The sequence below is a fragment of the Cynocephalus volans genome, chromosome 14 (assembly GCF_027409185.1).
Source record: "Cynocephalus volans isolate mCynVol1 chromosome 14, mCynVol1.pri, whole genome shotgun sequence".
Classification (NCBI taxonomy): domain Eukaryota; kingdom Metazoa; phylum Chordata; class Mammalia; order Dermoptera; family Cynocephalidae; genus Cynocephalus; species Cynocephalus volans.
In genome coordinates, this window is record NC_084473.1 from 87900345 (window position 1) to 87928048 (window position 27704).

Below are 27704 nucleotides of genomic sequence, written 5' to 3' on the forward strand. Positions count from 1 at the left end.
GTGGAGGGATCACCATCCTCTGGTGCTGTTCCCATGGAGGTGACAGGAACGCAGAAGGTGCTCCATGAGAATCGGTTAACCTATCACAGCCCGATTCTCCTCTTTCATTGGTCATCTGATGGTCCAGAGTATTCTCTGGGCCTCTTGAGCCTCTTCCTCCTCCTCGCCCTGGAGTCAAAGGTGCGAGTCCGAGTGGAGAGAGAAAAGCTCTCGTTTCGGATGAAGGTCGACCCACTGGTGAGGCACCACATGGGGAATGCTCTCCGCCAAATGCTGTATTTGGAACATCAAGTGCAGAAGGATCTTTTTTGAAAAGTTCAAATTTAAACTCTTTTTCAGCTAATTTTTCTCTCTTGTAAACATTTACTTTCCTTAAATACCTGAGGTGTCTTTCAGCAGTCTCAGCTGCCACCCAGCTGCCATGCGCTTCTTTCTCATAGGCCGTCAACTGCCCTTGATAAGAACGAACGCTTCTCTCCAATTCTCCTTCCACATCTCCGGCTCGCCTTCTGTAGGTCTCCAGTTCCTCAGCCGCATGGCTCATCTTCTCTTCTACTTTGGAAAGTTCCTCCTCCTTCTCTAACCGGTCCTTTTCCTCTACTATTAATTTCCTGTGGAGTTTCATTCCATTTTCTTGATACAGTTCAGTCATTACTTGAAGTTTCTGCCGAAGCTTCTGATTTTCACTTTCCAACTGTGTGTTTTCTGACTGTAAAGATGCTCGTTCAGTCTGGAGATCTGTAATATGCTCTGTAAGCTCTTCCTTTCTTTTATCTACTTCAGACAACTGAGTGTAAATTTGGTTTCTTTCTCCTTCTAGGGTTTTGAAAGAAGCATGTAACCTAGCAGCGTGAATCAGTTTCTTCAAAGCTCCTTCTGGTGGATCATCTAAGCGAGCACCATTTTGTGATTCACTCTTCATCTCCAATTCCAAGTCATCAGCCATCATGTCTTCTCCAAGCACAGCAGCCCAGTCTTTCATCTTGAGCAAGCGTTCAGTCAGAGACTTGATGTGATTTTCTTTCTCACTCAGAACTTGTTCTGCGTGGACTCTGGAGTCTTCAAATGTTATTTTCTGTTTATGAAGTTCACTCACTTGTTCTTTCAATACTTCCGCTTCTTGTAAAAGCTGTTTCTGGCTTTCCCGAAGTTGGGAATTTTCATTCAAGGCATCTTTTATTGCCACCTTCAGACGTTCTTCATTCATTTGAAATATTTTGCAGATTAGTTTGGCTTCAGCTACTTGTGACTGGATGGATTTCGATTCATCTTCTAGGGACTGTATCCTTTTTGAAATATCTGCCACCAATTCGTCTTGCTCACAATGTTTAGATTTCTGTTCTTTTAATTCTATTGCTAGAGAGACTATTTCATCCTCAAGTTTAGATTTGGACCTGCTCAGCTTTCCATAGGTTGCCTCCAAGCTTTGTGCTTCTGTTGACTCCTTCTCAAAGCTGGCACCCTTCACAGCTGACTCTAAGCCTTCATACTCCTCTTGAACAACGCTGAGTTTGTCAAGTAGTTTACATTTTTCTTCAATTAGTCCAGAAAGCTTTTCAGCAAGTCTTTTCTCTCTTCCTACATACAGCCGGCTTCTCACCGATCGAACACTTCTCCACAAAAACAAGAGAATCAAAAATGCAGTAAGAGCCACACATGTCACCAGTTCCCATGGAAAACCAGGGCCCGGTCTCAGGTCTTCAGGCCATGCTGCCACAGTCCTGCACAGCTCTCCCAGGACCAGCCCCAAGTACGGCTGAGGGGCAGCCCCGGGCACCTCCATGCCGCCGAGGCTGCTATGGCTGTGGCCGCGGTAGCCACGGCCTGGCCAGGCCACAACCAGCAGCTGAGACAGCTCTGCGTTCTGTTGGGAACGCAAACCGGCCCCGGCGACAGCGGCAGACACGGCACAGCCGGCCGTGCGGGGAGCCGGGGAGCACTGGTGCCCACCGGCCTCAGGCGTCCCCCACGCACACCCTGGTAACCAGGCCCCTTTGTGACGTCACTTCCGCCACGCGGTTCCGAGCCCGCCCCTGCACGAGCCTGTGACACGCGCTGTCCTCGCCACCCCCCACCTCGGCTCGGTTTCCGCCGGGCCACCTCCGGATTTGAATCCATGTTTATAACGTGTGATGATCAAATCTGGGTAATCAGCGTACTCATCACTCAAATAGTTTTCATTTCTTTGTGTTGGGAAAATTTAAAGTCCTCTCTTTTAGCTATTTGAAATTATCTAATAAATGGGTGCTGACTCTAGTCACCTTACAAAGCTATAGATCACTAGAAATGGTGCCTCCTATCGAGCTGTAACTTTGTATCTGTAACCTCTGCCTTTCACCTCCGCCCCCTACCCTTCCCAGCCTCTAGTAACCACTATTCTGTTTTCTACTTCTAGGGGATCAACTTTTCTTTTGGCAATTTTTTAAAGGAAATTTTGTGATTTTAATTTCTTTCAGAAGAGCATCCTTCCTTAGATATCTGCCAAGAACAAAAGTGTTTTCTTTGGACTAACTTTGCCAAAATAGCCATAGAATGTGGCAATGGAAAGAGCCATGAGACACTCTGGGCTTCACCTGGCCCAACTCTCTCTTTATAGGTAATGGAACAAAGGTCTACAGTAAGTACACTACCTGTCCAGGGTTGTTTAGCTATTTAGTGGCAGAAGAGTGTCATATTTCGAGCTCTGCTGAATGTCAGTGAAATGCTCTTTGTTTAAAAAAAAAACTTCACAGAGGAATATTTTATATATCACGTAATCCACCCATTTCAGGTATGCAATTCACTGAGTTCTAGTAAGTTTATCAAGTTGTGCAGCCATCACCACAAATCAGTTTTAGAACATTTTCACCACACCAATAAGATCTCCTGTACCCAGTTATTTTTTCTTTCAAATTTGATTGGTTATGAATATTCATGGGATACAAAGCTGATTGTCACCGTTCATGCCCAAGCTGTGATGGCCAGATTCATACTGACCGCATGCCCGTTACATTTATTGTATCGCATTTAATGACTTTCATATGTTGAACCATCCTTGTATCCCTGGGATGAATCCCACTTCAGGTGCCTGAAACCTCTGCCAAGTTTCCCTTTTTGGTGCCCATCGGAGCTAGCCTGTGCCACTGGTTCCCATGGAAACAGATCCCTGAGACACCTCCTGCCTTGCAGCATGGACAAAGCACTTGCTCGCCCTTTCCTTTTTTTTTTTTTTTTAGCCAGCCACTTAGCTACAACTTTCAGGTCCCCAGGGGAATAAAAGGAGGACTGTTCCAGAGGGGAGGCAGCTGCCCAGGTGTCTGGCCCAAGCTTCCAGCCCACCCTGCCCCCTGGGGAAACGGGGGGAAAGCCTCAGGTCAGGGCACAGCTCCCCAGGAGCCCCTTGGCCTTTCAAGGCCAGGACAGCCCTGCTCCTGTGGCTCCCAGCACACTTCCAGGAGCCCGGACGCGCTGAGCGTTTGGAGTCTTCACGGTGGACTTGGGAGGAAGGTGTCTTTATCTCACTCTATGGATGATGACAGGGAGGAGACCCAGAAAAGTAAAAGGGTTTGCCCAAGTCACAGGCTAGAAAGTGACAAAGCCGGGACATAAAGCCTGTTCCTTTCATCCCAAAGCGAGCATGGCGGTCAAGATCCCCCCCAACCGATGATACACCCATGTTTCATACGTCAGCTTGGAGACTTGCTGATCACACTGCCCAAGACAGGCCTGGCCTTCCTTACTGTATGAACTGAAAAGGTAGGACCAGAGAAGCCCACCCCCAAACCAGTGCTGCCCTCTGGAGAGTCACCCTCCCACTGCTCAGAGGCGCTTTCTTCGAAGTTAACAAGCTGTGCAACCAAGGTCAGGACGACTGCCCTGCCCACTGGGCGCCCCCCCCCCGGCCCTGGGGCCTTGGGAACCTCCCACTGCAGCAGCCAGCCTGGAGGGTTCCCCTCATACAACACAGATGTGAACGTGCCTGCCCCCTGCCATGACCCTCCCCCTGCCACTGGGTCCCTTTCCGGGCAGGAGGGAATGGGGATCGAGGACGCCTGAGTAGGCTCCTTGCATCGGCCTCAGCGGTGGCCGTGCTGTGGGCACATGGCCATTAGCAAAGTCCCCAAGAGAGAGTCAGTTTTGCAAGAGTCTTTCGCAGCTATCAGACCCAGAAAAGGGGAGGAAGGCTGCAGGAGTGCTTGCCCTGTTAGCTACGAGCTTGAGCCTGATGGGTTGGAACTGTGGTTTTCCTCCCACGGTGGCAGGAGCCCGAGGCCAGGGCAGTTTGGAAGTGGAAAGGGAAGGAATCATTTCAAGCCTGGATGAAGCCTGCGTTTCCTTATGTTGCAATAACTGAGCACTTCACACTGGAGGCGGCGGTAACGAGACGCGTTAGCTGACCAGGGTCTCTTACTCTCATCCTAGGCAGGGGAGGGGCTTGGCAAGCCCCACCCACAAGTCTTGGGGTCTTCTGGACCTTCCTCATGACCCCCTCCACTCCAGGCCCAAGTTCAAATCCCTCCTACCCAGGACCCCAAGCTGGCAGGTGGAGCCCTTCCGTATCTTTTCCTCAGGCCCTTTCTACTGTTGGGCCTGGCTGAGGGCCAGAGAGAGAGAAATTCCCCCTCAGGGTTTGGGCCCTGCCCCACCAAGAGCCCCTGCCTGTGAGCAAGGCCCCTCTGGGAGGGGGTGCGTCTCACCTTGCACGCGGTGCCCGCTCTTTAAAGAAGCTCAATAAACACCTGTTGCCCCACAAAGCCTCCTCTGGATGCCACAGAACTCGGGGATGTCACCAGGACACTGAGCCAGCACAGCTGTGGAACTGGAAACCACTTACAGCAGCTTTATTTGTGTCCACCTCTGGCCCTTGAAACCTCTTCTGCTGGCCAGTCCTCCCACGGCCAGATGGAAACCTGACAGGCCCAGGCTGCTTCTTGGTAGGGAAATACACGTGGTCTCCACCACTTCACGTCACACAGCACCGCTCGGCTCACGTCCAGGCCCAACGATAAAAAGGGCCTGACGTCATCGTCAAGTCCCTGGCTTTGAAGTGGAGGCCGCTCCCGCAGCTCCGGCCTGGTGGGGTGGGAAGCCTCGGCCGGGCAGCAGGCGTGGTCAGCCCCCAGCTGAACTGTGCTCTGGGTCTGGCGGAGGTTGAAAGCTACACCTCTTTCTCTCATCGGCATCTCCGAGGGTCTTCAGAGCCCGGCCATTGTTCCCACTGTCCCCCTGACTAGGATATTTTGTGTGGGCCTCAGAGAACCAAGGAGCCCCTGACGGATAGTGGCAGCCCCACCTTCTCTTGGCCTGCGTCTGTTCACTGTCCAGGCTGCCTCCTGGGACTGGGCCTGTGAGATTCCACGCCGACTCTCTCACACGAGGCCCGCACCTGGGCCGTCAGCCCTCTCCTCAGCTCCGCCGTCAAAGCAGCCAGCCTGTCTCTTGCCCTCTAGACTTTGGGGTGGGGGTGGGGGTGAGGCATCAGTCCACTGGATTTCTCCACCTGCGGAGGACACCTCAAAGCCTAAAGCCCTCTTCCTCTGGCTTGATGTGAAGGAGGGCATCTCATCTCACCCTCTGGTCTCAGCTCACCTCCCTGAAATCCCCTCCTCTAACCTCAACACCTGACTCCTTGGTACCCTTGGTGTGGGTGAGGGTTCAGGCCATCTCTTCTCTAAATGCGGCATCAATGTGGGCAGAGGTCAGGGGCTGGGCGGGGTCATCTCACTGCCGGCCTCCCTCCCCACATGGTGCTGTGGTCACCAGTGTTTGTAAGAAGGTTGGACGCTAACTGCTCCATGCTTGTCCAGAAAGTGCAAGGAAGGATTTGGGACCATGGAGAAGGGGCCCGTGGTGTGGACCAGGCTGGCTGCCAGCCTCCTGGTTTGGTCCCTGGCATTTAGGCTCAGAGAGACAGGGTGCTAGTAGGTAAGAGGGGAGGCCCAGAGGGTAGGGAGGGACACTGGCCACAACCACCCAGCGCAGGGCCTCAGGCTGACTCCAGAGAACTCAGTTATGTCCTGAAATGCCACCATCGTACGTTGATTCCTTTGGGTAAGTATTGCCTTTGCTATGCAGCCCACATCCAGTCTCTGCATCCTAGTTTCTCAGCCATCAGGTAGATAAGCAACAAGTCCTGTCTCTCGGTTGATCCTTGTAAAGCGTTTAACACGGTTCCTGGTTGATACTCATAGCTCGATAAATAAATGTTAACTCACACTGCTTGTCCCTTCGGGTAGCATGGGCAGGCTCTCGCCCACCAGGCGACCCTCCCTTAGCACAACTCGGCCAGCTGGAGCTACCCTGGCCAGTCACCTGAGACCTCGGATGCCTTGGCCCATCTGGCATTTCTTTGGCAGAATCTTCCATGGGGCATTTTGCTGGGTGGCAAGGCTGGAGCGTCTGGCACAACTCCCAGGGTCCCCAGTCTGTCACTTCTCCTGCCACAGAGACAGCAAGGACACTTGGTTCAAATCTCCTTGGAGACAGGGCCTGCTCCCACACACCCACAGGGAATGGGGACTGGCAGTGCCACCAGGAGGAAACCTTCAGGGCCACTAGGACCAGGGGACCTGAATCCAAAGTCTGGCGGAGCTTCAACTTATGAGAACTTGAACCAGCCGTGTAACTTCCTGGAACTTCATCTGCTCAACCACAGATGATAATTCACCCCCTTCAGAGACGTCTGAGATTGTGACCTTGAAGGGGCTCTGCTTCACATATACAGTAGCATTAGCATTGTAGAATTCCAGGATTTTAAAACCAGAGAAAGAGGCAATCTATTTTTCTCTGTGGCTATTTCTGTTTCTTTATCCACTGCCGAGTGCCACCCCCTCCCCAGGTGACCAGTGCCCACAGTGATGCTCTCCAAACGAACCTCCTTTGTAAAGCCAGTGTTCAATTGGCTGGGCCAATGTTCCTGGATACTAAATTCCAAAAGTGGCAGCCTTTTCCCATTCACAGGGTGGGGAAGATCAAAGTCAATTTTTTAGGACCACTATTTCTGACAATGATGGACCAGATCACTTGGACCAAATTCCTAGCTGAGGACAACTTAAAAAGCTGCTCAAATGTGTGTGTGTGTGTGTGTGTGTGTGTGTGTGTGTGTGTGTGTGTGTGTGTGTGTATGTGTTTGTGTGTATACACATACATTCATTCTGAGCAGCTTTTTAAGTGACATATATTTATTTTTTTAAAATATATATATATACATATATTTATATACATATATATATATACACACATATATATATATATATATATATTTAAGTCTGACTGAGGGTATCAGGAAGCAAACAGGGCAGTGAGGAATCACAGGCCAAGATCTGCGAAAGAAGGAAACCCAGAAACATGTGCCTGGCTTCTGGGGCTACTTTCTCCCTAGAGGGTCTGCTGATTCCCGAAGACACTGTAAAGATGCTGAGCAGGGCTTTCAGCAACTTGTGGGGCTAAAAACTAGGTCCACCAAGAGGAGGGTGTGCCTGGCAAATCTTTCATGCTTTGTGTTTGGACCCCAGAGGGCTTCGCCCTAGGAGTATGAATGAATCAGAGGTAGATCAGCCCTCAAGGCACTGCGAATCATCTCATTTCCTGCAAGTGGATTAAAGTGATCCTAGTGTGCTAGATCCTAAGCACCTGCTGCATGTAAACATAATCCTCACAGAGGAAGATAAGTTCATCCTAGGCCTCAAGTTATTTCTCCAGGTTTTCCGATACAATACGTGGTACTCAATCAAAAATAACCAGGTATGTGAGGAGAAGAGACAGAACTAATAAACATAACCAAGAGAAACAACAGACACTAGAAACAGATTCATGGGGACTCCATAGAAGGGAGTTACTGAACTTTAAAATAACTATGTTTAATATGCTCAAATATATAAAAGATGAGATAGGCAACTTTGATAGAGAACTGGAAATGATTTTTTTAGTTGTTTCTTTTTCATTCGTTTTAATCTCATCAATTGCAATTTAAAATGCCGGGCGCTACTTTCCCTGCACAGGGCAACAGATGAGTAACAAGCAAAGAAACCCCTGGGAAAAGACAAAAGGAGGCAAGTGTTTTGCATTCAAGGACACTCGTCTGAGAATGTGCTTGCAGCAGTGACAATACATTGCATGTGCACCATTTCTAATCCTAGTAGAAAATCTGTTACTGGCTTATAAGGTGCAATTAAACATAGACACTCCCTGAGACCCAGCAGACCAGAATCTTAAAGTGCTTTCTGCCTTTGAACAAGAACCCATCTCCCTCTTCCCTTGTGCCCACCCAGACCCAGCTCTGTCCCTGGCCCAGACAGCGATGGCACAGATTATAGCTCCCATCAGCCGAGCGTTTGTTCTCTGCCAGGCCCCTGCCAAGGACTTCCCATGCTTTGTCACAACCTATAGCAGGCTATGACTATTCTCCCCCTCTTATAAATGAAGAAGCTGAGGTTTAGGGAACCCACATAACACGTTCAAGGTGCCCCAGCTAACAAGCGTCACAGCCAGGCTGTGAATCCAGGTCTGCCTGCTCCCGGCGGCATGCTCCCAGGTGGGCCCCACTCCCCATCTGCTGGTTGCTGGAATAATCCCTGGATGCCTAGAGTCAGAGGAGGCCTTGGAATTCTCCTCTCCACAAACACTCATTAAGACCAACTGTGTACAGGGCCCCAGGCTGGGAGACCTGGTTTCAAGGACCCAAGGCCAAGGCTTAGGGCAGTGAGAAGACTTTAATGGATCTGAGGTCTCGCTTCTCTTCCTCTTCTTCACTTCCGGAACTCAGGGTCCAGTATGCAGGGATGACACAGAGATAGGCTAGGGAGGACCCTAGGCCACATGCACAGGATAGAGAGAATAGTGCAAAATCCTGTTCTGGCCACCAGATCCCTCCTGAGAAAGCTGGGTAGGGGCCACTATGGCCCAGGTCCCGAGTCCTTCCCTTGGGAGCCAGTGGCCAGAGAGGAGCTGAGGGCCAGCACTACCGTTTCTAACCCGAGTACAGGCAGACAGGAAGGCTCAGCCTTCAGACAGGCCTTCCTCACCCCACCGGGGGCCAACAAATCCACACTGGGGCTTGTGGAGGGTCCACGCCTTGGGGCAGTGAAGGGCTGGGGCCATGAGACAGAGCCCGCAGCCAGCCCAGACATGGGCCATGGTGGCCTCTGCCTGCTTGGTGGCTTTACCTGATTAGTTTGGTTGGGCAGGAGGGGTCCCTGGGGGCCAGCAAGGTAGCATTGGGGATGAGGTAAAGAGGAGACAAGGGAGAAAAGGACTTCCAGGGAGGGAGAAAGCAAAGGGCTGGGGAGGGTATAGGAGAGAAATTGTAGCCAGTCGGGGGCTGGATGAGGACGGGAGCAACGAGCTTGGAGAGGGGCAGAGGGAGGCGGGAACAGGGGCAGGGCAGATGGGGACAGAGCAGGGTCGGACAGGGCCTCTGTCCCACCCAAGGGAGCCCAAGCTCTTCCTCGTGCGGATGCATCGCACAAGGAGGGTAAGCGGTGGACACCTAGAGGAACCTGTTGGCCCTGCAGCACAACAGAAGTATGGTTTTGAGAATGAATGAAGGGTGGGTGGGGCATGAGTGGAAAGGGGGTGAGAAGGGAATGGGCAAGATGGGGCCAGGTAAGGTGAAGTCAGGGGACGATCCAGGCCTGGACGCCAGCCTGGGCTCTGAGGCAAGAGCTACAGAAATCCTCAGGCTGAGTCAGGGGAGGACAGACAGCCCCAGGGTTCACCTTGCCCTGTTATGGATTAAAAACAAAGCAGGTGAGGCGGAGGGAGGAGAGAGCTGGGCTCCACCTGCCAGTGCCACTGCTGGGCGGGCTGCTCACAGAACCCAGACCCCGCAAGGTCCCCAAACCTGCCTGCCCTCCTGGGCCCTGAAAACCCCCAATCCCAGCCCTCTCCCTCCCCACCCCCTCAATGTCCCAGCCCCGAGGAATTACGAAGGTGGGAAACTCACCCAATGGACCCTACAGCTTCACGGAGGCGACCCGGGGGATGTGGAAGAGCTGAGTCTCCTCAGAGCTGGTGGAGCTGCAACATCACAGGACAAAAGTCAGTGAGCCTATGGCACAGACTCTCAGCCCCAACACAGGAACAAACCCGGAGCCCTGATGCTCCCACCTCAGAAGCCCCCCAGGGGACAGGGATGTTCTGCAGCAAGAAGGACTGGGGCAGACATGTGGGAGAACTTCCTGGCCCTGGAGCTCCTCAGAGTGTGTGGCTCTTCAGGGCGAGGCCATGAGCCTCCTCTGCCTGGAGGAGGGGCTGTGGCAGGGGGCCGGGCCCGGTGGCTGGAAGGACACCTTCCCAGGCCCCGATGCTCCCCGCAGCCCTGGCAGCTCTGGAGCCTGATGGTGGCGATGGTTGCACAAGAGTGTGACTGTAAATACACACTTAGGAATGCTTAAGATGGCACATTTTATGTTACATGTATTTTACCATAATTTTTTAAAAAGTGGTTGGAAGAGGGAACACTTGAGGAAACTTTCAAGTTTTCCATATTATTTGACTCTTCACATGAGAACGTGTTCATGAAACCCTTGCATGTGTAAATAAGACAAAGGGGAAAACTAATCATATTAAAAAAAAAAAAGAAGAGAAATTTGCATGGCTCCCGGGAAGGAAAGGGAGGGAAGGAGGAGAGAGGGGAGAGAGGGCATCAGCCGGGAGCGGCACCTGAAAGTCAGAGAAGGGAGCCTTATGGAAGGGCAGGAGAGGGTTCTGGAGAGAAAGGAACACCTAGAGGGGCTTTTTAAGTTGTCTGGCCGAGGACGTGTGCCTCTATACAAGAGCAAAGCCACTGCCAGCCAGACCCTCAGGACAGCGCTTCTGTTTGCCAATGAACATGCTCAAAAAATATTTGAAAAGCTTATCTCATTTCAGATATTGCTTTTCAATATTCCCTGAAAATTCCAGCGAGGAGCCTCAAGTTGCCCACAACCCTCCTCCTGTTACGACGAACACCACACCATCCATCATATGCACAAGAGGGCAGGGATGGCCCTCTGCAACCCAGGGCGTCCCCAGAGGCTGGGGGATTCTGTAACAGAGTGAAGAGTGAGGACGCAGCCTGGAAAGCTAGTCCTGGGGAGAGAGTGGAAGCTGCTCCTCAGAAGGGGAACCTGGGCTGTGCCCACATGGCTCTGAGAGGCTGACGGCCAGCATCCTAGGGATGACCCCCGCTCTGAGGAGCGCGGCCGTTGTGCACACAGGAAATGGCACAACCTCGTTTCTTTTGAAAGAGAACTGTTTCCTGGGCTCTTATGTCCTGGGAGTGCCTGACCCTGTCCAGGCTGCCCACTGTACACACACAGCACTCAGGGAACAGCACCACCACAAGCCGCAGCCCCCCACAACACCGACCTTAACTTCAAAGGCCTGTCGGGGGTGGAGATGGGGACGAGCCACAAGGAGGCCTAATGTTGCCTCAGTGAATCAGTGAATAGAGCCGTTTTATTTCTGGTCCTCCACGGGGCATTTTATATGAGCAGGATGTTAAAACACCCAGAAATCAAGATCACTATCTTCTAACATGTAATAAGATTAAATCTGGTAGCACCATACGAACTTTCAAATAGATAGGTATCAGAATCTTTAACTATTTGGGGGAAAAAAACATGAGATATTGCCTACGCTATCATTACAACTCTAAAAATATGAAATAAATAAGCAAGAACTAGAAAAAACGGAAAAGTGTCAGGGTAATGGGATTTGGGGATGTTTGTCTTTTTCCTTTTTTTTTTTTTTTTTTTTTTTTTGGTGTTTTTGGTGTCATACCACGACCAGTGTTTGCTGAATGCCTACTCAACAGTTTCTCATTTAAGCTTCACAACAACCCGCAGCAAAGATGTTACCTGCGTTCTATGGATGAGCAAACACGAGCACAGCTAGGGAAAAAGAGATCACTGGAGATAAGTGCAGCAGCGCTGGCTCTCCACCCTGGGCCCGTCTTTCCCTTTGTCCCCACGAAGTGGCGCAATTTACAAGGAGGTGCCCTCTACTGGGCTCAAATCAGTAGTTTGGATATTAGAATCCTGTTCAATATTTTAGATTGCACTTATCCATATCGAAAAGGCAGAGGTTAGACTGGGAAATGCAGGAGCTGACGTGTGTATAAAGGGATGTGAAAAGAACTCAGTATGACTTACAGCAGCAGTTCTCAGACTTGTTGGTCTTATGGACTCTTTGCACTCAAAATTATTGCGGTCCCCAAAGAACTTTTACGTGGGTGAGTTATATCTATTGATATTTATCATATTAAAAATTGTAACAGAAAAATTTTCAAGTATTTATTAATTCCTTTGAAAATAGCACAAATAAATCCCCTAAGTATATCTTATAAAAATAACTGTTTTCCAAAAGAAAACAAAAAACTAGTTAGAAGAGTAACATTATTCTGCATTTGTCAAATCCCTTTAATATCTGAGGGAATAAAGCTAGATGTGGAGCACAAGAGAGTGATGACAAGCTGACACCTGCCAGGGACCTCTTCTTCTGTCTATCTCTGAATCTGCCTGAGAAAAGATCTGTAGATGGTTATGGCCACAGCCTCATTTCCACTTTTCAAATATGGTGCAAGTTTCTTTCTTGGCCAATTCTAATCTGGAAGAATAGAAGGAAGGGAATTGTGGAAAATGTAATTAATTCCCAGCTTAGCTGCAATGACAGAGTACAAACCACCAGAGTGGAATGCCACATATTGTCTTTTTTCTAAGGCATAAATATGACACTTACCAAATTATTTTCTAGATAAGAAGTATCAAAGAATTTTCTAGAGAATTTTCCCCTATTTTACAAAAAAAATGCAAAAAATGAGAAGAAAATCTCATTTATTTAGTTAATGCATACCACCCACATAGGCTCTATAGTGTAGAATGATTTTTTTTTTCTCAAGGATTAAAACTCTTAACGTTACGGTCACATGGAAATCATCCTTAATTTTAACCTAAACATTGCTTGGTGCATATTCTTCAGATATTTCAAGCAAAAATTAGCAGTAATGTATTATTTTTATCATCAGAAAAATGTTAACTGTCAATCATACACACACATGCATAAACATATAATAAACACATCTCCATGTACGAGGGCACTTCAAAAAGCTCAGGGAAGATTCATATTACCTTTCAATGCTATTTTTCCACAAACATTTTGAAGTCCTCAGATACCTGTATATGCAGGATTTCATATGGCTTTCTACCTGTATACAGTGCTCACTCTTTTCTATTCATAAAAAGTTTAAATTAGAACCGTAGAAGCATCACTATGCCCTCCTTACAGGTTTCTTCCTAGATAGTAAAGGACTATGAAACACATAAACACTGGTTAATAATATGCTTCATCTTCTTATCATATCTTCTCACCACAGACTTTTCCATTGCGGTATGTATAGAGGCTTAGATTTCATGTTTTAAGAGCATAAAAATATCCATCGACAGCAAGTTTTTATAAATAGAGGGTCTTGAAGGGTCTTAGATCCACAAATTTTTTTTGGTATCTTAAAAAATGTATTATTTTGTTTAACTGACACCTAACAATTGTACATATTTATGGGGTACATTGTGATTGTTTTACTTAAAAAACTAGCTGATTTTATTATTATTATCAAGACCAAACAAGTCTTTAAATCAATGAAAACTTAATTAAGCATAAAGTTACTTTCACATTTGTCTACAACGACAGTAAATACAGTTCTTGGCAAAAAGACACAGCCCTTGGAGTTTAAAACATCCCCAACTGCAAGATTACCTAAATAAAATTCCCATTATTGTTTATGCAATAGTGGATTAGTTAATCAAATTTAAATAATTATACAATCTAGGATAAAATAAAACGGAAACAATTTACTCATAAAATTCATATGTAAATCATCTTTATTTAAAAACTAGTATCCTGAGAATTATAATTCCATCAAGCTTCAATTTGAGCAAAAAAAGTAGGTAGTTCCTTAAACTGAAAATAAAAGATAAGTCAAAACTATTTATGAAGAGAGACCAAAAATATCATCAGGTTTCTTGCTGTGGTTCTGGATTTCAGGAGCAGACTCATTTGAGAGCGGAATCGACCCTGAAGGGAACTCAGCCCTACTTTCAGAAGGTGGGGATGGAGGTTCAAATCCAGCTCTTAGAGGAACATAAGGAGGAAAACCCCTCAGTGAAAAGACATTTCTCATTGCAAATGGAGGTGGTGGCTGGACGGGGAAAACACCTGGTAGAAAATAATTTCGAGGAGCTCCATACATGCTTCCTGGAGGAGGTGGAGGAAAAGGAGGTTCTCTCCTCATGAATGGACCCCTCATATCCACTGGAAACAATGGACCTCTGATTGCAGGAAAAGGTGGAGGAGCAAAGCCAGGGCCAGTTGCTTCACTTTCAGCAGGCACAGATGAATGAGGCACATTTACATTACCAAGGTCGTCTTTGGTATCATTTCTACCGGATTCCGTTTGTGAAGACTTTGGCCCATCCACTTTATCCACAGAAGGCATATTAAAACTTTTGAGTTCTGCTGGTCCAGACGGTCCACCAGGATTAGAATCAAGTCTGTCTTCCCTTTGTGGAAGAAGAGCTGGATCAGAACATGGTTGGCCTGGTGGAGGGATCACCGTCCTCCGGTGCTGTTCCCGTGGAGGTGACAGGAACCCAGATGGAGGTGGTGTCCGGACAGGGAAAACCCTTGGTAGAAAATAATTTCGAGGAGCTCCATACATGCTTCCTGGAGGAGGTGGAGGAAAAGGAGGTTCTCTTCTCATGAATGGACCCCTCATATCCACTGGAAACAATGGACCTCTGATTGCAGGAAAAGGTGGAGGAGCAAAGCCAGGGCCAGTTGCTTCACTTTCAGCAGGCACAGATGAATGAGGCACATTTACATTACCAAGGTCGTCTTTGGTATCATTTCTACCGGATTCCTTTTGTGAAGACTGTGGCCCATCCACTTTATCCAGAGAAGGCATATTAAAACTTCTGAGATCTGCTGGTCCAGACGGTCCACCAGGATTAGAATCGAATCCGTCTTGACTTCGTGGAAGAAGAGCTGGATCAGAACATGGTTGGCCTGGTGGAGGGATCACCGTCCTCCGGTGCTGTTCCCGTGGAGGTGACAGGAACCCAGATGGAGGTGGTGGCCGGACAGGGAAAACCCTTGGTAGAAAATAATTTCGAGGAGCTCCATACATGCTTCCTGGAGGAGGTGGAGGAAAAGGAGGTTCTCTTCTCATGAATGGACCCCTCATATCCACTGGAAACAATGGACCTCTGATTGCAGGAAAAGGTGGAGGAGCAAAGCCAGGGCCAGTTGCTTCACTTTCAGCAGGTCCAGATGAATGAGGCACATTTACATTACCAAGGTCGTCTTTGGTATCATTTCTACTGGATTCCGTTTGTGAAGCCTGTGGCCCATCCACTTTATCCACAGAAGGCATATTAAAACTTTTGAGTTCTGCTGGTCCAGACGGTCCACCAGGATTAGAATCAAGTCTGTCTTCCCTTTGTGGAAGAAGAGCTGGATCAGAACATGGGTGGCCTGGTGGAGGGATCACCATCCTCTGGTGCTGTTCCCATGGAGGTGACAGGAACGCAGAAGGTGCTCCATGAGAATCGGTTAACCTATCACAGCCCGATTCTCCTCTTTCATTGGTCATCTGATGGTCCAGAGTATTCTCTGGGCCTCTTGAGCCTCTTCCTCCTCCTCGCCCTGGAGTCAAAGGTGCGAGTCCGAGTGGAGAGAGAAAAGCTCTCGTTTCGGATGAAGGTCGACCCACTGGTGAGGCACCACATGGGGAATGCTCTCCGCCAAATGCTGTATTTGGAACATCAAGTGCAGAAGGATCTTTTTTGAAAAGTTCAAATTTAAACTCTTTTTCAGCTAATTTTTCTCTCTTGTAAACATTTACTTTCCTTAAATACCTGAGGTGTCTTTCAGCAGTCTCAGCTGCCACCCAGCTGCCATGCGCTTCTTTCTCATAGGCCGTCAACTGCCCTTGATAAGAACGAACGCTTCTCTCCAATTCTCCTTCCACATCTCCGGCTCGCCTTCTGTAGGTCTCCAGTTCCTCAGCCGCATGGCTCATCTTCTCTTCTACTTTGGAAAGTTCCTCCTCCTTCTCTAACCGGTCCTTTTCCTCTACTATTAATTTCCTGTGGAGTTTCATTCCATTTTCTTGATACAGTTCAGTCATTACTTGAAGTTTCTGCCGAAGCTTCTGATTTTCACTTTCCAACTGTGTGTTTTCTGACTGTAAAGATGCTCGTTCAGTCTGGAGATCTGTAATATGCTCTGTAAGCTCTTCCTTTCTTTTATCTACTTCAGACAACTGAGTGTAAATTTGGTTTCTTTCTCCTTCTAGGGTTTTGAAAGAAGCATGTAACCTAGCAGCGTGAATCAGTTTCTTCAAAGCTCCTTCTGGTGGATCATCTAAGCGAGCACCATTTTGTGATTCACTCTTCATCTCCAATTCCAAGTCATCAGCCATCATGTCTTCTCCAAGCACAGCAGCCCAGTCTTTCATCTTGAGCAAGCGTTCAGTCAGAGACTTGATGTGATTTTCTTTCTCACTCAGAACTTGTTCTGCGTGGACTCTGGAGTCTTCAAATGTTATTTTCTGTTTATGAAGTTCACTCACTTGTTCTTTCAATACTTCCGCTTCTTGTAAAAGCTGTTTCTGGCTTTCCCGAAGTTGGGAATTTTCATTCAAGGCATCTTTTATTGCCACCTTCAGACGTTCTTCATTCATTTGAAATATTTTGCAGATTAGTTTGGCTTCAGCTACTTGTGACTGGATGGATTTCGATTCATCTTCTAGGGACTGTATCCTTTTTGAAATATCTGCCACCAATTCGTCTTGCTCACAATGTTTAGATTTCTGTTCTTTTAATTCTATTGCTAGAGAGACTATTTCATCCTCAAGTTTAGATTTGGACCTGCTCAGCTTTCCATAGGTTGCCTCCAAGCTTTGTGCTTCTGTTGACTCCTTCTCAAAGCTGGCACCCTTCACAGCTGACTCTAAGCCTTCATACTCCTCTTGAACAACGCTGAGTTTGTCAAGTAGTTTACATTTTTCTTCAATTAGTCCAGAAAGCTTTTCAGCAAGTCTTTTCTCTCTTCCTACATACAGCCGGCTTCTCACCGATCGAACACTTCTCCACAAAAACAAGAGAATCAAAAATGCAGTAAGAGCCACACATGTCACCAGTTCCCATGGAAAACCAGGGCCCGGTCTCAGGTCTTCAGGCCATGCTGCCACAGTCCTGCACAGCTCTCCCAGGACCAGCCCCAAGTACGGCTGAGGGGCAGCCCCGGGCACCTCCATGCCGCCGAGGCTGCTATGGCTGTGGCCGCGGTAGCCACGGCCTGGCCAGGCCACAACCAGCAGCTGAGACAGCTCTGCGTTCTGTTGGGAACGCAAACCGGCCCCGGCGACAGCGGCAGACACGGCACAGCCGGCCGTGCGGGGAGCCGGGGAGCACTGGTGCCCACCGGCCTCAGGCGTCCCCCACGCACACCCTGGTAACCAGGCCCCTTTGTGACGTCACTTCCGCCACGCGGTTCCGAGCCCGCCCCTGCACGAGCCTGTGACACGCGCTGTCCTCGCCACCCCCCACCTCGGCTCGGTTTCCGCCGGGCCACCTCCGGATTTGAATCCATGTTTATAACGTGTGATGATCAAATCTGGGTAATCAGCGTACTCATCACTCAAATAGTTTTCATTTCTTTGTGTTGGGAAAATTTAAAGTCCTCTCTTTTAGCTATTTGAAATTATCTAATAAATGGGTGCTGACTCTAGTCACCTTACAAAGCTATAGATCACTAGAAATGGTGCCTCCTATCGAGCTGTAACTTTGTATCTGTAACCTCTGCCTTTCACCTCCGCCCCCTACCCTTCCCAGCCTCTAGTAACCACTATTCTGTTTTCTACTTCTAGGGGATCAACTTTTCTTTTGGCAATTTTTTAAAGGAAATTTTGTGATTTTAATTTCTTTCAGAAGAGCATCCTTCCTTAGATATCTGCCAAGAACAAAAGTGTTTTCTTTGGACTAACTTTGCCAAAATAGCCATAGAATGTGGCAATGGAAAGAGCCATGAGACACTCTGGGCTTCACCTGGCCCAACTCTCTCTTTATAGGTAATGGAACAAAGGTCTACAGTAAGTACACTACCTGTCCAGGGTTGTTTAGCTATTTAGTGGCAGAAGAGTGTCATATTTCGAGCTCTGCTGAATGTCAGTGAAATGCTCTTTGTTTAAAAAAAAAACTTCACAGAGGAATATTTTATATATCACGTAATCCACCCATTTCAGGTATGCAATTCACTGAGTTCTAGTAAGTTTATCAAGTTGTGCAGCCATCACCACAAATCAGTTTTAGAACATTTTCACCACACCAATAAGATCTCCTGTACCCAGTTATTTTTTCTTTCAAATTTGATTGGTTATGAATATTCATGGGATACAAAGCTGATTGTCACCGTTCATGCCCAAGCTGTGATGGCCAGATTCATACTGACCGCATGCCCGTTACATTTATTGTATCGCATTTAATGACTTTCATATGTTGAACCATCCTTGTATCCCTGGGATGAATCCCACTTCAGGTGCCTGAAACCTCTGCCAAGTTTCCCTTTTTGGTGCCCATCGGAGCTAGCCTGTGCCACTGGTTCCCATGGAAACAGATCCCTGAGACACCTCCTGCCTTGCAGCATGGACAAAGCACTTGCTCGCCCTTTCCTTTTTTTTTTTTTTTTAGCCAGCCACTTAGCTACAACTTTCAGGTCCCCAGGGGAATAAAAGGAGGACTGTTCCAGAGGGGAGGCAGCTGCCCAGGTGTCTGGCCCAAGCTTCCAGCCCACCCTGCCCCCTGGGGAAACGGGGGGAAAGCCTCAGGTCAGGGCACAGCTCCCCAGGAGCCCCTTGGCCTTTCAAGGCCAGGACAGCCCTGCTCCTGTGGCTCCCAGCACACTTCCAGGAGCCCGGACGCGCTGAGCGTTTGGAGTCTTCACGGTGGACTTGGGAGGAAGGTGTCTTTATCTCACTCTATGGATGATGACAGGGAGGAGACCCAGAAAAGTAAAAGGGTTTGCCCAAGTCACAGGCTAGAAAGTGACAAAGCCGGGACATAAAGCCTGTTCCTTTCATCCCAAAGCGAGCATGGCGGTCAAGATCCCCCCCAACCGATGATACACCCATGTTTCATACGTCAGCTTGGAGACTTGCTGATCACACTGCCCAAGACAGGCCTGGCCTTCCTTACTGTATGAACTGAAAAGGTAGGACCAGAGAAGCCCACCCCCAAACCAGTGCTGCCCTCTGGAGAGTCACCCTCCCACTGCTCAGAGGCGCTTTCTTCGAAGTTAACAAGCTGTGCAACCAAGGTCAGGACGACTGCCCTGCCCACTGGGCGCCCCCCCCCCCCCGGCCCTGGGGCCTTGGGAACCTCCCACTGCAGCAGCCAGCCTGGAGGGTTCCCCTCATACAACACAGATGTGAACGTGCCTGCCCCCTGCCATGACCCTCCCCCTGCCACTGGGTCCCTTTCCGGGCAGGAGGGAATGGGGATCGAGGACGCCTGAGTAGGCTCCTTGCATCGGCCTCAGCGGTGGCCGTGCTGTGGGCACATGGCCATTAGCAAAGTCCCCAAGAGAGAGTCAGTTTTGCAAGAGTCTTTCGCAGCTATCAGACCCAGAAAAGGGGAGGAAGGCTGCAGGAGTGCTTGCCCTGTTAGCTACGAGCTTGAGCCTGATGGGTTGGAACTGTGGTTTTCCTCCCACGGTGGCAGGAGCCCGAGGCCAGGGCAGTTTGGAAGTGGAAAGGGAAGGAATCATTTCAAGCCTGGATGAAGCCTGCGTTTCCTTATGTTGCAATAACTGAGCACTTCACACTGGAGGCGGCGGTAACGAGACGCGTTAGCTGACCAGGGTCTCTTACTCTCATCCTAGGCAGGGGAGGGGCTTGGCAAGCCCCACCCACAAGTCTTGGGGTCTTCTGGACCTTCCTCATGACCCCCTCCACTCCAGGCCCAAGTTCAAATCCCTCCTACCCAGGACCCCAAGCTGGCAGGTGGAGCCCTTCCGTATCTTTTCCTCAGGCCCTTTCTACTGTTGGGCCTGGCTGAGGGCCAGAGAGAGAGAAATTCCCCCTCAGGGTTTGGGCCCTGCCCCACCAAGAGCCCCTGCCTGTGAGCAAGGCCCCTCTGGGAGGGGGTGCGTCTCACCTTGCACGCGGTGCCCGCTCTTTAAAGAAGCTCAATAAACACCTGTTGCCCCACAAAGCCTCCTCTGGATGCCACAGAACTCGGGGATGTCACCAGGACACTGAGCCAGCACAGCTGTGGAACTGGAAACCACTTACAGCAGCTTTATTTGTGTCCACCTCTGGCCCTTGAAACCTCTTCTGCTGGCCAGTCCTCCCACGGCCAGATGGAAACCTGACAGGCCCAGGCTGCTTCTTGGTAGGGAAATACACGTGGTCTCCACCACTTCACGTCACACAGCACCGCTCGGCTCACGTCCAGGCCCAACGATAAAAAGGGCCTGACGTCATCGTCAAGTCCCTGGCTTTGAAGTGGAGGCCGCTCCCGCAGCTCCGGCCTGGTGGGGTGGGAAGCCTCGGCCGGGCAGCAGGCGTGGTCAGCCCCCAGCTGAACTGTGCTCTGGGTCTGGCGGAGGTTGAAAGCTACACCTCTTTCTCTCATCGGCATCTCCGAGGGTCTTCAGAGCCCGGCCATTGTTCCCACTGTCCCCCTGACTAGGATATTTTGTGTGGGCCTCAGAGAACCAAGGAGCCCCTGACGGGTAGTGGCAGCCCCACCTTCTCTTGGCCTGCGTCTGTTCACTGTCCAGGCTGCCTCCTGGGACTGGGCCTGTGAGATTCCACGCCGACTCTCTCACACGAGGCCCGCACCTGGGCCGTCAGCCCTCTCCTCAGCTCCGCCGTCAAAGCAGCCAGCCTGTCTCTTGCCCTCTAGACTTTGGGGTGGGGGTGGGGGTGAGGCATCAGTCCACTGGATTTCTCCACCTGCGGAGGACACCTCAAAGCCTAAAGCCCTCTTCCTCTGGCTTGATGTGAAGGAGGGCATCTCATCTCACCCTCTGGTCTCAGCTCACCTCCCTGAAATCCCCTCCTCTAACCTCAACACCTGACTCCTTGGTACCCTTGGTGTGGGTGAGGGTTCAGGCCATCTCTTCTCTAAATGCGGCATCAATGTGGGCAGAGGTCAGGGGCTGGGCGGGGTCATCTCACTGCCGGCCTCCCTCCCCACATGGTGCTGTGGTCACCAGTGTTTGTAAGAAGGTTGGACGCTAACTGCTCCATGCTTGTCCAGAAAGTGCAAGGAAGGATTTGGGACCATGGAGAAGGGGCCCGTGGTGTGGACCAGGCTGGCTGCCAGCCTCCTGGTTTGGTCCCTGGCATTTAGGCTCAGAGAGACAGGGTGCTAGGAGGTAAGAGGGGAGGCCCAGAGGGTAGGGAGGGACACTGGCCACAACCACCCAGCGCAGGGCCTCAGGCTGACTCCAGAGAACTCAGTTATGTCCTGAAATGCCACCATCGTACGTTGATTCCTTTGGGTAAGTATTGCCTTTGCTATGCAGCCCACATCCAGTCTCTGCATCCTAGTTTCTCAGCCATCAGGTAGATAAGCAACAAGTCCTGTCTCTCGGTTGATCCTTGTAAAGCGTTTAACACGGTTCCTGGTTGATACTCATAGCTCGATAAATAAATGTTAACTCACACTGCTTGTCCCTTCGGGTAGCATGGGCAGGCTCTCGCCCACCAGGCGACCCTCCCTTAGCACAACTCGGCCAGCTGGAGCTACCCTGGCCAGTCACCTGAGACCTCGGATGCCTTGGCCCATCTGGCATTTCTTTGGCAGAATCTTCCATGGGGCATTTTGCTGGGTGGCAAGGCTGGAGCGTCTGGCACAACTCCCAGGGTCCCCAGTCTGTCACTTCTCCTGCCACAGAGACAGCAAGGACACTTGGTTCAAATCTCCTTGGAGACAGGGCCTGCTCCCACACACCCACAGGGAATGGGGACTGGCAGTGCCACCAGGAGGAAACCTTCAGGGCCACTAGGACCAGGGGACCTGAATCCAAAGTCTGGCGGAGCTTCAACTTATGAGAACTTGAACCAGCCGTGTAACTTCCTGGAACTTCATCTGCTCAACCACAGATGATAATTCACCCCCTTCAGAGACGTCTGAGATTGTGACCTTGAAGGGGCTCTGCTTCACATATACAGTAGCATTAGCATTGTAGAATTCCAGGATTTTAAAACCAGAGAAAGAGGCAATCTATTTTTCTCTGTGGCTATTTCTGTTTCTTTATCCACTGCCGAGTGCCACCCCCTCCCCAGGTGACCAGTGCCCACAGTGATGCTCTCCAAACGAACCTCCTTTGTAAAGCCAGTGTTCAATTGGCTGGGCCAATGTTCCTGGATACTAAATTCCAAAAGTGGCAGCCTTTTCCCATTCACAGGGTGGGGAAGATCAAAGTCAATTTTTTAGGACCACTATTTCTGACAATGATGGACCAGATCACTTGGACCAAATTCCTAGCTGAGGACAACTTAAAAAGCTGCTCAAATGTGTGTGTGTGTGTGTGTGTGTGTGTGTGTGTGTGTATGTGTTTGTGTGTATACACATACATTCATTCTGAGCAGCTTTTTAAGTGACATATATTTATTTTTTTAAAATATATATATATACATATATTTATATACATATATATATATACACACATATATATATATATATATATATTTAAGTCTGACTGAGGGTATCAGGAAGCAAACAGGGCAGTGAGGAATCACAGGCCAAGATCTGCGAAAGAAGGAAACCCAGAAACATGTGCCTGGCTTCTGGGGCTACTTTCTCCCTAGAGGGTCTGCTGATTCCCGAAGACACTGTAAAGATGCTGAGCAGGGCTTTCAGCAACTTGTGGGGCTAAAAACTAGGTCCACCAAGAGGAGGGTGTGCCTGGCAAATCTTTCATGCTTTGTGTTTGGACCCCAGAGGGCTTCGCCCTAGGAGTATGAATGAATCAGAGGTAGATCAGCCCTCAAGGCACTGCGAATCATCTCATTTCCTGCAAGTGGATTAAAGTGATCCTAGTGTGCTAGATCCTAAGCACCTGCTGCATGTAAACATAATCCTCACAGAGGAAGATAAGTTCATCCTAGGCCTCAAGTTATTTCTCCAGGTTTTCCGATACAATACGTGGTACTCAATCAAAAATAACCAGGTATGTGAGGAGAAGAGACAGAACTAATAAACATAACCAAGAGAAACAACAGACACTAGAAACAGATTCATGGGGACTCCATAGAAGGGAGTTACTGAACTTTAAAATAACTATGTTTAATATGCTCAAATATATAAAAGATGAGATAGGCAACTTTGATAGAGAACTGGAAATGATTTTTTTAGTTGTTTCTTTTTCATTCGTTTTAATCTCATCAATTGCAATTTAAAATGCCGGGCGCTACTTTCCCTGCACAGGGCAACAGATGAGTAACAAGCAAAGAAACCCCTGGGAAAAGACAAAAGGAGGCAAGTGTTTTGCATTCAAGGACACTCGTCTGAGAATGTGCTTGCAGCAGTGACAATACATTGCATGTGCACCATTTCTAATCCTAGTAGAAAATCTGTTACTGGCTTATAAGGTGCAATTAAACATAGACACTCCCTGAGACCCAGCAGACCAGAATCTTAAAGTGCTTTCTGCCTTTGAACAAGAACCCATCTCCCTCTTCCCTTGTGCCCACCCAGACCCAGCTCTGTCCCTGGCCCAGACAGCGATGGCACAGATTATAGCTCCCATCAGCCGAGCGTTTGTTCTCTGCCAGGCCCCTGCCAAGGACTTCCCATGCTTTGTCACAACCTATAGCAGGCTATGACTATTCTCCCCCTCTTATAAATGAAGAAGCTGAGGTTTAGGGAACCCACATAACACGTTCAAGGTGCCCCAGCTAACAAGCGTCACAGCCAGGCTGTGAATCCAGGTCTGCCTGCTCCCGGCGGCATGCTCCCAGGTGGGCCCCACTCCCCATCTGCTGGTTGCTGGAATAATCCCTGGATGCCTAGAGTCAGAGGAGGCCTTGGAATTCTCCTCTCCACAAACACTCATTAAGACCAACTGTGTACAGGGCCCCAGGCTGGGAGACCTGGTTTCAAGGACCCAAGGCCAAGGCTTAGGGCAGTGAGAAGACTTTAATGGATCTGAGGTCTCGCTTCTCTTCCTCTTCTTCACTTCCGGAACTCAGGGTCCAGTATGCAGGGATGACACAGAGATAGGCTAGGGAGGACCCTAGGCCACATGCACAGGATAGAGAGAATAGTGCAAAATCCTGTTCTGGCCACCAGATCCCTCCTGAGAAAGCTGGGTAGGGGCCACTATGGCCCAGGTCCCGAGTCCTTCCCTTGGGAGCCAGTGGCCAGAGAGGAGCTGAGGGCCAGCACTACCGTTTCTAACCCGAGTACAGGCAGACAGGAAGGCTCAGCCTTCAGACAGGCCTTCCTCACCCCACCGGGGGCCAACAAATCCACACTGGGGCTTGTGGAGGGTCCACGCCTTGGGGCAGTGAAGGGCTGGGGCCATGAGACAGAGCCCGCAGCCAGCCCAGACATGGGCCATGGTGGCCTCTGCCTGCTTGGTGGCTTTACCTGATTAGTTTGGTTGGGCAGGAGGGGTCCCTGGGGGCCAGCAAGGTAGCATTGGGGATGAGGTAAAGAGGAGACAAGGGAGAAAAGGACTTCCAGGGAGGGAGAAAGCAAAGGGCTGGGGAGGGTATAGGAGAGAAATTGTAGCCAGTCGGGGGCTGGATGAGGACGGGAGCAACGAGCTTGGAGAGGGGCAGAGGGAGGCGGGAACAGGGGCAGGGCAGATGGGGACAGAGCAGGGTCGGACAGGGCCTCTGTCCCACCCAAGGGAGCCCAAGCTCTTCCTCGTGCGGATGCATCGCACAAGGAGGGTAAGCGGTGGACACCTAGAGGAACCTGTTGGCCCTGCAGCACAACAGAAGTATGGTTTTGAGAATGAATGAAGGGTGGGTGGGGCATGAGTGGAAAGGGGGTGAGAAGGGAATGGGCAAGATGGGGCCAGGTAAGGTGAAGTCAGGGGACGATCCAGGCCTGGACGCCAGCCTGGGCTCTGAGGCAAGAGCTACAGAAATCCTCAGGCTGAGTCAGGGGAGGACAGACAGCCCCAGGGTTCACCTTGCCCTGTTATGGATTAAAAACAAAGCAGGTGAGGCGGAGGGAGGAGAGAGCTGGGCTCCACCTGCCAGTGCCACTGCTGGGCGGGCTGCTCACAGAACCCAGACCCCGCAAGGTCCCCAAACCTGCCTGCCCTCCTGGGCCCTGAAAACCCCCAATCCCAGCCCTCTCCCTCCCCACCCCCTCAATGTCCCAGCCCCGAGGAATTACGAAGGTGGGAAACTCACCCAATGGACCCTACAGCTTCACGGAGGCGACCCGGGGGATGTGGAAGAGCTGAGTCTCCTCAGAGCTGGTGGAGCTGCAACATCACAGGACAAAAGTCAGTGAGCCTATGGCACAGACTCTCAGCCCCAACACAGGAACAAACCCGGAGCCCTGATGCTCCCACCTCAGAAGCCCCCCAGGGGACAGGGATGTTCTGCAGCAAGAAGGACTGGGGCAGACATGTGGGAGAACTTCCTGGCCCTGGAGCTCCTCAGAGTGTGTGGCTCTTCAGGGCGAGGCCATGAGCCTCCTCTGCCTGGAGGAGGGGCTGTGGCAGGGGGCCGGGCCCGGTGGCTGGAAGGACACCTTCCCAGGCCCCGATGCTCCCCGCAGCCCTGGCAGCTCTGGAGCCTGATGGTGGCGATGGTTGCACAAGAGTGTGACTGTAAATACACACTTAGGAATGCTTAAGATGGCACATTTTATGTTACATGTATTTTACCATAATTTTTTAAAAAGTGGTTGGAAGAGGGAACACTTGAGGAAACTTTCAAGTTTTCCATATTATTTGACTCTTCACATGAGAACGTGTTCATGGAACCCTTGCATGTGTAAATAAGACAAAGGGGAAAACTAATCATATAAAAAAAAAAAAGAAGAGAAATTTGCATGGCTCCCGGGAAGGAAAGGGAGGGAAGGAGGAGAGAGGGGAGAGAGGGCATCAGCCGGGAGCGGCACCTGAAAGTCAGAGAAGGGAGCCTTATGGAACGGCAGGAGAGGGTTCTGGAGAGAAAGGAACACCTAGAGGGGCTTTTTAAGTTGTCTGGCCGAGGACGTGTGCCTCTATACAAGAGCAAAGCCACTGCCAGCCAGTCCCTCAGGACAGCGATTCGCTTTGCCAATGAACATGCTCAAAAAATATTTGAAAAGCTTATCTTATTTAAGATATTGCTTATCGATCTTCCCTGAAAATCCCAGTGAGGAGCCTCAAGTTGCCCACAACCCTCCTCCTGTTACGACGAACACCACACCATCCATCATATGCACAAGAGGGCAGGGATGGCCCTCTGCAACCCAGGGCGTCCCCAGAGGCTGGGGGATTCTGTAACAGAGTGAAGAGTGAGGACGCAGCCTGGAAAGCTAGTCCTGGGGAGAGAGTGGAAGCTGCTCCTCAGAAGGGGAACCTGGGCTGTGCCCACATGGCTCTGAGAGGCTGACGGCCAGCATCCTAGGGATGACCCCCGCTCTGAGGAGCGCGGCCGTTGTGCACACAGGAAATGGCACAACCTCGTTTCTTTTGAAAGAGAACTGTTTCCTGGGCTCTTATGTCCTGGGAGTGCCTGACCCTGTCCAGGCTGCCCACTGTACACACACAGCACTCAGGGAACAGCACCACCACAAGCCGCAGCCCCCCACAACACCGACCTTAACTTCAAAGGCCTGTCGGGGGTGGAGATGGGGACGAGCCACAAGGAGGCCTAATGTTGCCTCAGTGAATCAGTGAATAGAGCCGTTTTATTTCTGGTCCTCCACGGGGCATTTTATATGAGCAGGATGTTAAAACACCCAGAAATCAAGATCACTATCTTCTAACATGTAATAAGATTAAATCTGGTAGCACCATACGAACTTTCAAATAGATAGGTATCAGAATCTTTAACTATTTGGGGGAAAAAAACATGAGATATTGCCTACGCTATCATTACAACTCTAAAAATATGAAATAAATAAGCAAGAACTAGAAAAAACGGAAAAGTGTCAGGGTAATGGGATTTGGGGATGTTTGTCTTTTTCTTTTTTTTTTCTTTTTTTTTTTTTTTTGGTGTTTTTGGTGTCATACCACGACCAGTGTTTGCTGAATGCCTACTCAACAGTTTCTCATTTAAGCTTCACAACAACCCGCAGCAAAGATGTTACCTGCGTTCTATGGATGAGCAAACACGAGCACAGCTAGGGAAAAAGAGATCACTGGAGATAAGTGCAGCAGCGCTGGCTCTCCACCCTGGGCCCGTCTTTCCCTTTGTCCCCACGAAGTGGCGCAATTTACAAGGAGGTGCCCTCTACTGGGCTCAAATCAGTAGTTTGGATATTAGAATCCTGTTCAATATTTTAGATTGCACTTATCCATATCGAAAAGGCAGAGGTTAGACTGGGAAATGCAGGAGCTGACGTGTGTATAAAGGGATGTGAAAAGAACTCAGTATGACTTACAGCAGCAGTTCTCAGACTTGTTGGTCTTATGGACTCTTTGCACTCAAAATTATTGCGGTCCCCAAAGAACTTTTACGTGGGTGAGTTATATCTATTGATATTTATCATATTAAA

At 49.7% G+C, this 27704-nt stretch overlaps 2 protein-coding genes across 2 annotated transcripts; both read right to left on the reverse strand.

The window, feature by feature from the left end:
• Nucleotides 1-901: 901 nt before the first annotated feature.
• On the reverse strand, nt 902-1783 carry LOC134362728 (melanoma inhibitory activity protein 2-like; the record flags this gene model as incomplete). The annotated part of the gene is made up of 1 exon (XM_063077939.1): nt 902-1783. A coding segment is annotated over exon 1 (882 nt), but the record flags the coding sequence as incomplete, so codon positions are not given.
• Nucleotides 1784-16393: 14610 nt separating this feature from the next.
• On the reverse strand, nt 16394-17275 carry LOC134362727 (melanoma inhibitory activity protein 2-like; the record flags this gene model as incomplete). Its single annotated transcript, XM_063077938.1, has 1 exon — nt 16394-17275. A coding segment is annotated over exon 1 (882 nt), but the record flags the coding sequence as incomplete, so codon positions are not given.
• Between the last annotated feature and the right edge of the window lie 10429 nt (nt 17276-27704).